At 30.7% G+C, this 9,836-nt stretch overlaps 1 protein-coding gene across 1 annotated transcript in view; it reads right to left on the reverse strand.

Moving 5' to 3' along the window:
• Positions 1-4,058, reverse strand: part of LOC105624570 (calcineurin-binding protein cabin-1) — a 6,452-nt gene extending 2,394 nt beyond the window's left edge. Inside the window, exons 1-8 of the mRNA XM_012205928.1 lie at positions 3,967-4,058; positions 3,493-3,662; positions 2,954-3,132; positions 2,730-2,883; positions 2,452-2,599; positions 1,618-2,382; positions 1,169-1,544; positions 180-1,060 (exon numbers count right to left, since the gene is read on the reverse strand). Of these exons, the coding sequence (XP_012061318.1) occupies positions 180-1,060; positions 1,169-1,544; positions 1,618-2,382; positions 2,452-2,599; positions 2,730-2,883; positions 2,954-3,132; positions 3,493-3,662; positions 3,967-4,058 (2,765 nt within the window). The remainder of the gene's footprint in view (positions 1-179; positions 1,061-1,168; positions 1,545-1,617; positions 2,383-2,451; positions 2,600-2,729; positions 2,884-2,953; positions 3,133-3,492; positions 3,663-3,966) is intronic.
• Between the last annotated feature and the right edge of the window lie 5,778 nt (positions 4,059-9,836).

Genomic DNA, 9,836 nt, shown 5'->3' on the forward strand with positions numbered 1-9,836 from the left:
TTTTCTTCTTNTAATTAATTAATTAACTACACACACACACACACACACACACACACACACACACACACACACACACACACACACACACACACACACACACACACACACACACACACACACATATATATCTTAATTAATGTTTAAAAAATATATATTAATAAAATATATAAAAACATAACGAACTCACAGTAGATTGTAAGTCTTCATTTTGTAACCATTTGCCATCGAATCTTCTGGTATCCTCATCATCTGCTGAAGACTGCTGGGTTTCTTGGCTAATTTCCATTGCCTGTTTCATAAGAGCATCCATTAAATCCTGTACATCATCAGTCCTTCGTACAGAATCAACTGTTAATATATTTACTGAACTTTTCTTGATCTCCTCGGTTTTTGACTGTGATTTCATTTTATCGACACTCTTGTTCTCTAATTTCTTTTTTTGCAATTTTGTCTCATTACTTTCATCACTAGATATGATCATTATGTCATCGCTTTTATCCTTTTGTGACACCATATCGCAAACTTTGGTAATTAAATCATCTATTAAGGCTACAACATCCTGCATTAATTGTAAATGTGAGATACTACTTAACTTTATTCTTTTTGTATTGTCATGTGACAGTTCATCAGGATATCGTTTACGACTTTCAGACTTTCCTAATTCTGTAGACTTAATATCAGAGATTTTATTTGACTTATCTATGATTTCTATCTCTTCAATACTATTTGAGCGTTGACATACTGCATTTTTATCCGCATCCGCTGTACTGTCTACTTCTTTCGTAATACTTTTCTCAATATCATTCTCTTCTTTTTTCTTATCATTAAGTTTAGGTTGATACGTCATAAAGGGCCCTTCGGAGCAGTTTTTAAGATGCCAATGAAACAATTGACCTAATGATTTTTTCAATGGTTTTCCCTCATGTTGTTCCAAATATTTCAATATACTCGCATGAATGCGATAATGAACTTCTAGGGCTTCTATAGACAAATTTTGTGGACTCTTGTGGCTTATTCTACGTGGATATTGAGCGTTATTATCATATAATAATTCACTAGCCTAAAATTTGATATTGGTATTAATCAGTATCAAATATTACATATAAAAAATATATATATAATAAATAATATATATAAGAAATAATATGTAAGGAATATAATAATTAACCTTTGTGTAATGTTCTAAGAATACAGGAGGATCCTGATTTTTCTTCTCTGCGACTTTACCAAGCATGTATTGATAAAGCCATCTTTCATCATGCTGTATGGATGGTTCTTCAATAGTTTGACATATCCTGTTAGCAGATTCAAAACACTGATCTGCAATTTTCAGCATCTCTTCTTTTCTAGTTTCCAAAATTTCAAATCTCTCCATACTTAACGTATCGGTCTCTTGTTTGAGCAATCGCGAACAAAACGAATGAACCATGTAAACAAAATTCCCATACTCTGTCCAAATTACAGAATGACCAGGCGCTAGTTCAATAGCATGTTGATAACTCGACTGTGCCATTTTTGCCTTATTGAGGAATTTATCCTTTCCTCTAAAAAAATCAAGGACATATATTACATCTAAGGTATGTAACACATAAATAAAATTTAGAAAATACTACTTACACAGGTCTGTAACTGTTCAACCAATTCTCTATTATGCTACCTGTTGCCATAGCTAAACCTGCCCATGAATTTAATCCCTTTGGATATAAACACAAATCTAATAGATAATACCGACATGCGTGTTCCCACTTACTGTTTTTAAAATAAAAATCACCCAACAAGTAGTAAATGGTGGATATCGAGTGCGGTAAAGGTTTCATTACACTCGGCATCTTGTCTTTTGCACCGGTTATATATGCCGTCATTTCGTCTACTATTTGATTCGGATCGCTTTCCTGAGGAACTAATTTAATTATTCTCTTGAACAGTATCTCCGTATCCATGCTGATAGAAAGAACTCTGGGGGATTGAAAGTTTGGCAATTGTTTCGGTTTATAAAAATCAAACAACAGCTGCGCCCCATCCCAGGTTAATTCCATTTGCGGTACTCCGTGATCCTGAAGATATTTTGGCCGCACTTTGTTCACCCTATTTGGATGACCGTATAAGCAATAGAATATCTGTTCCAAATATTTCGTGAGCCTATTCTTGATAGAAACATACAGAGGAGTTTCGAGATGCGGTATGATAAGATTCATAATGAAAAATAAGAGTTTCGCCTCATTGAAACAACACCACGAATGTCTACCGATAAATTCATGAGCAGTGAATAAAATCATGATAGATGGTGGAATGCCGTCATCTTCATCATCCGATTCGGAATTATGAGAACTGTGCGATTTATTTTTATAAGACTCTGTTTTTGCCCTCTCCTTATCTTCTTTGCTATTAGCAAATTAATTTCATACAATACATATGATAATATATATCATCACATTTCTTGGTAAAACTTACTATTGCAGAATGTAATGTAACAAAATCCAAGGTAGAACAGTCTCCAATGGCATCTCCACAGCACTTTCTGGTACATCCAACTGATGGCAAACGATGTGAACTAAATTTTGTACTAATCTCGATAGACGAGATTCTGATAAATATTTTACTAGAATTATAATAAATCATAAAATTAGCATAATATATTAACGTATAATAACGTATAAATTAACGTATTAATTAGTAATAATGTTATATTATAAGAATGCCATTGACATATAAAGATTATGATATCTTACCAATAAAAACACTGGCTTCGATTGTACAAGCTTCTAATTTCTCAAGTGCTGTTACAACAGAACTCGTCCATTTCTTCTGTTCAGTTTCGTCAGACGAATTCAAGTAATTTTGCCACGATTCATTCAGACAAGCCTCTGCCCAGACATAACATTCCTGAAAGTATTGATATCATTAAAAATCTATATTATATATACATATAATATATACTTATTTATATTATTACTTCATATTGTTGAAGTTGCCACAAGCTATCAAGTAACATGTTTAATTGTCGAACTCTGTCGACGATAATTTCATTAGTTCCCAACAGTTTGTGTCTCTGTTTAGCAAATTTAAAAGTATCCTGCAATATGCAAGCCAATTCTGCATATTTCTTTTCCTCATAAAGATGTTGAATCTCACCTAATTTTTGACCCCTATAATACAGAATTAAGTCGTAATATCTTTAACATATAGATTTAAACAAATATATAAAATGAGGCTCGAAAGAATCTATCAGTGAAAGATATAAAAAAGCCCATCAGAGTCTATCGGTTGTTCGGGTGCACAGAAAAACTATTTTCATATAGATTATATATATATATATATATATATATATATATATATATATGTGTGTGTATATATATATATATATGTATATATATATATATAAATATAATATATATAATAATTTTATATATATATATAGTTATTTATTTTTAAATAAATCTATAAGTCTCTCTTTGTTGCCATTTTTAAAAAAGAGTAAACTAGAAAACTTACTGATATATGGATGTCCAGCTACTCTACGAAGTATTTGCACTTCTTGCAGCGTAGCATCCTTCATAGTATGCATATCCTCATTAGTCTCATTACTGATGTCTATAATTTTAGCCGCATATTCCATTCCTGTTTCTTTCTCTATACATCGTCTTACAGTGGAAGATATTCCTCTGAAATTCACGAAAATTATAATCCCAATCTATTGAAATCAACATTGGTCGAATGTCAATATTTGCGATCTGTGCTAAAGCTTATCGAAACTATGTCGAAATTTATTTTAATTATGTAATGTTATCATCAACTTGGAGGATGATCCATCGTATTTACTCTACCAAGTACCATGATCGCTGGAGCAATGTAAAAATACATAAAATATGAACAGGAGTACAGCATTAATTGTTAATATAGGAGCGAGTCAACAATAATAATAGTATTAAGAAACGTGTTATCCGGGTGAAACGTGGAGAGACCCACCTTCCTAAAATCTCTTTGGGCTCGTACTTAGCATAAAAACCCTTCGCTGCGTCCTTGTCTGGCAGCACATCGTCCCCTTCATCCTTCGCCATGATTCGCGTCGTATGCGTTCGTTACGTCGCTCATAAGAGACACGCCGCACTTCTTCACGCGAATCTCAATGGTGCACTCGCCAAGAATAATACACTCCCGAAAATAATTCAACACAGTCCAAGCAGTCGGGACATACTACCAGCGAAGTTTCTATCACGCGACGGCACTGTCATGTTCGCGTACTCTACTGAAAGACAGTGAGAGAATTCGTCTTATTCGTCTCACACACACACACTCACAACACACACACACACACACCGACTATAAACAGCTTACATTATATAGATACTCCGCATTAGTCCACATTGGTGCGCTGTAAAGGCTGTTTTATATGAAGTTACCAGTATGATCATGCAAATTGTGGAGTAAAGAAAAAAGAATCGTACTACGTCATCTTCTTTGTTTATTTTCAAAGGAATTTCGTTCTCATTTTTCTTTCTTTATACATAATATTTGATTTAGAATATTGTGTGAGAAACAAGGCATTTATTTCCATTTAATCTTGATTTAATGAAGCATTTAAATTCCGATTAAAGGAATTGTTGAAAAATGATTATTTTTAGTGCTGCCCTCTACATCTACTTTTATTATTTGGTATCTCTTGACAAAGTTCGCATGTAATCTATTATCGATAAAATATACATTTATCAAAAATATCGGAAAATATTGTAATTGATGTTAAAACTTAATTTCGAAAATAGACTATTATCGACTCTCGAATGAAGAAAAGCATTACATTTTTTCAAAATCGTATTTTTTATCAAATTAAAAATTACTTGATAAGTTGATAATATTACTTTCATGTTTATAAATAGCAATGTGTAATGCGATACATATATTGTATATGTATAGATTCTTATTCAATTCCATATAAAAAATCGAACGCCATCTCATTCATTATTTATAAATACTTCAATAAATTATAGGAAAGTATATATATATATATATATATATCACTTGGAATAATTTACAACAATGTCATGATGAATATTCCAATTATAAACTTATAAAACCAATTTATAAACTTACAGTATTACATAATTATGCATTCTGACATATATATTATAAATTAATTATAATTTAAAAGTTTATCTTTTTATCCAAGATTATTCTTAAAGTAAGAGTATGATAATTAAAAATTACACTTCCAGAGGATATATTATTAATATTGTTAAAAAGAAGTAGATATTTCAAATTTTTTAATGACGAATTCAAATATGTCATTTTTTCCGTACGAAATTTTACAATGGATAATTAAATCGTTTCCATTATCCTTGAGTTGATACAAGTTGAAAACGTACTGCAGTTAAAAACGTAAGAAAAAAAAAACAATAGTAGAAACATGTCTGGAAATTTTTGGCATAGATGTAACTTAGTCGTGAACTCAACTCAGAGAAAGCGCCATGCATGTTTTAAATAGACGAGGAGAATGGGAAAGCATTCGCTTTTATGGTTGACTGTACGGTCGCGCCGTGTGCGCGGCATGCCAACTTCCATTGGAAATTTCCATTCGAAATACACAGTCGGTCGCCGTCGTCTTGTAGGTAGCTCTGTAGAGGACTGTGGAGACGTTTCGTAGCGGCAACGTCTAAAAACCAGATTGCGAATGTTGCGAACGAACTACAAGTGCCATGTGACATTAATCCTGGCGCGGTCGCGCGAAAAATAGCAAAGAGGATGGAAAGTCTCGTGGAATTTATGTGAAAGAATTCAACAATTCAGGAGTGAATTATTTCATATATATAAACGTACATATATACAATTATTAAATTAATAAAAAGAATACAATTTGATAAAGATATATATTAATAGTTAAACGATAACTTTTTTTAGTAATAAATATTTAATAACTTCGTCGCTGTAATTATTTTTATCTCCATTGTAGTTAGACTATCAGTCTAGACAACCGGTATGCTTTTTTGACGACTAAAGCAATTCAATTTGCATTGAAGTAAATGCAGGCGGCATGAATATCAAAGTAAAAGTAATCTACATGTATATGAATATTAACATTAAATACTGTCGAATTAATTTTTGTATTAGAAAAAGTATCATGTATTGATACTTTATTGTGTTTCGAATTATTTAATATTATTGCATTTTTTAAATGTTGTTTATAAAAAAAATAATTAAAGAAAATATATAGACAAAGAAATGGGAGAATATTAACAAATGAAGAGATACAAAAGATATAAAAATGACAAGACAAAAGTATTTAAAATACTTCATACGATACAGTGACTGTAATTTTCTTTATTATGTAAGCAATTTATGATAATCATATGACGCGGCAATTTTTACACGTGATTGCAAAATCTGTGAAATGTGATCACGCATGTATGTATGTCTATCAGGTGATATTTGTATAGAATCTGTAAGTTAAGATAATAATTTTTCGTCTTGTAAAGGAACAGTGAGATCTAGTATAATAAATAAAACATCTTTCAATATTGTCATTTATTAAAGTTAAGATCTAAAAATAATAATTCTATAAATGAACGTCTCGTCTATGACATTTCTTATATTTCTTGGTAATAATGAAATGGAATTGTTCGAAATTGCAATTTATAGGGCAACTTCAGTCAAATTCGAATTAACTTAATCAGCTATTAATTCATCTAATAAAATTGTTTGTGAAACAAAATTTCTAATTACATTATTCATTGATCCTAATTTAATCTTTCTTTTCCTATTAAATAACAAAAAATTAACTGTTCTATTCCTATTAAAATAGTATATATGTTAATCAGTAAATTAATCAATCGGAGTTCGATTGAAATCTGCATTCTTGGCGATCAAAAAGAATAGTTCTAACATAAACACTTTTATCACAAAATGTCAAAAATTGTTTTTTTTTACAATTTTTAAAAATTTATTATTTAAGAATTTAAGAATTTAAAATTTTAAGAATTTATTGCAATAAAAATAATCTTATCAGCAGTAAAACAATTATATGAAAAATATGCCTTTTCATGACCAAGTACCCGCTCATAAAAATTATCATTATTTTAAATATGATGACAAAAACATTCTTCTTAACTTCTCGTCACGTGAGCGACATTCGATCTCTTACACGTTTGAAACTGCGTCGAGGCAGTTTGCTACGTTATTAAACGTTACATATTATGACGTGTAGGAACATGAATCACGTGTGTGTTATTAGCAAAACGTACGAGAGTAAAAAAAAAACGAAGACAACGAACCAATGTTGAATATTACGGGAAATTAAGGACAAGGATTTACTATGAATTTATGATGATGGAAAGTTACAACGACACTTATCGACACTACTCAGCTTACTTATTTTACCTTATGTACTGGATCTCCATGGGAGGGCAAGATAAAGCTCATTTTACATTCTTGTTCTCCAATAGCGCCGTCGCTAATCTCGCCGCTTTCCGCCGCGTCATTGCAGTGTACGGTGATTTCTTATCGGCGGTAATGTAAAACCAAATGAATAAATGTATACTGCATAAAGAAACCAATACAAACAATTCCAAGCAAAATGTTTATAACCTATTATTTTTTTATTTTTTAACTTGACTAAAAAATTTTTCAAATAGATATACAAATATCGTGTATGCTAAAAAGTATAAAACTAAATTTGACAAAATCCTTCCGAAAAAATTTTTCATTTTTTATTTACTTTTCATTTGTTCAAAATTCATACTTACAGCCAAATAAGTAATTATATTATATGCACATTACGTAATTATTTTTAAAAATCTGTATAATTTTCAATATGAGAAATTTGTTTTATTATACACATTATCTATTCCTTTCAATCGAGCGAAATCTATCATTTCATAACTACATATTTTTAATTGAATATATTATTTAAATATAGCTATGACTTTTGCTCGCATTTTCTACATTCCATCCGCCGTCATATTCTGCTAACATATTCTGTTATATTTTCGCTAGCATTCTACCGATAAAATTTATAGCAGAGACTATGCAAAATCTTCTGTTTCACAGCAAATATATCATATGTCTATCTGATGCCTGACAAAAAATATCAATAATTATTGACAGCATTATGACAAGAAACGTGACGTAATAATCGATCTTTGAATATTCTAATGCATAAAAATGCAAACCACACTGCAAAAATTTCTCGAGATCTGGGAAGTCTATATACTCATAAGACACTATAACGTTGGATATTTTTGATACGGATTGTACTTCTGGGTTGAGACGACTCCCGTGGGGAGTCTGCTCATTTCTCGGTAAGAAGAAGACTTAAAGGACCTTGCTGTCCGGATTAGATGGTTCTCATCACATGCGTGTGTACACCTGCACGTATGTATACCTGAGCATTAGTGGCGACAGCGTAATCAGTTGTTCTTTTGAGAGAATTACATAAATTTCGACATAATTATCTTCTCTCACTAAATTGAGTTAAGAATACGACCCAATCATTATTAACACAAATCTTCCATGTAAATATGATCTGATACATTCAGATGATACCAATCTAGCTGAAAAGTACACAAAAAGATTTGTGTTACAAACTGACATTTAACGTAAGCGCATGAACAACATTTATTTCAGCTCTGTGAAGTTTAAACAGAAATAAAGGCAGAGTTTAAGCGCAAGGGCATTTCAAGTTAAACATTATTCAGCTGTAAATATAATAATAGCTGTAAATATAGAATTTATCAATTAATTTATTATCGGCAAATTAGTTTTATTATTTATTTTTATTATTTATTTTTATACGTTTACATTTTAAGAAGAAAAAATAATTTCTGCTTATGTTACAATGAAAAAAGAATTTACAAAAATTTGAATAAATATTTATTTAGATAATACCAATGGGATCATTCGCTTACAGAAAATAATTATTCGATTAAAAAAAATAATACTTAAGTGTAATTTTTTTAATTGAATAAATATTTATTTATTGTAAGTAAATAGTCCGATTGATACTACCTAAATAAATATTTATTCAAATTTCATGAATTTTTTTCAATGTAGAAAAATTTATCAACGCGAAATTTTTTAAGTTTCAGTTCCATGATCCAAGATTTGATTTTAAAAAAGGAATATCAGAGTACAAGATTACATTCATTGGCACACCATATATTCTGACATTTTCAAGGTAAACGTACATATGGCGACGCATAATGCCATTCTTTGAACGAGCATGCCTGTTTGTACTTGGCACGATTGAGGAAAAGGTGGAAGACCGAGATCATTCGCCAATATTATCGCACGTGTTGGCACATGATTTATGAATAGTTCTGTGATATGTGTTACCGTATAACGAGCACACTTATCTATCGACAAGGACTATGATTTACGATGTTGAATATAACAAGCTTGACGCATGGAACACATATCGATGTCGATATATGAAGTCTTTTGAATAATCTGGTATAAGAATTGAATAGTAAACGATCTATCGAGGAGTTTATATTAAAGTTGTTCGGGAAGTCTAGCGAATAGAAGTTCAGCTCTATTCTATTCTATTCTATTCCCCATTTCTATAGCAGTTTTTCTAACATCATTCTATTGGTCTAAGCGCGGAAGAATCGAACAAATGACCGTTCTATCTTTATCCTGACGATGTCAATCGTTTTGCTGCAACAAAAGAGTACTATACAGAGGATGTGCTTCTATTCATTGTTAAATACATATATTTCTCAATCTGAAAGAACATTTTTAAATATATTTTAAGTATTTATATACAAAATCATTGGCCTCAAGAAGAAGGATGTCCTTGAAGAGGATCAAAATAAAAATTTCTTTTAAATTCTAAAATTTTCTAATTA

The sequence above is a fragment of the Atta cephalotes genome, assembly GCF_000143395.1.
Source record: "Atta cephalotes unplaced genomic scaffold scaffold00081, whole genome shotgun sequence".
NCBI lineage: Eukaryota > Metazoa > Arthropoda > Insecta > Hymenoptera > Formicidae > Atta > Atta cephalotes.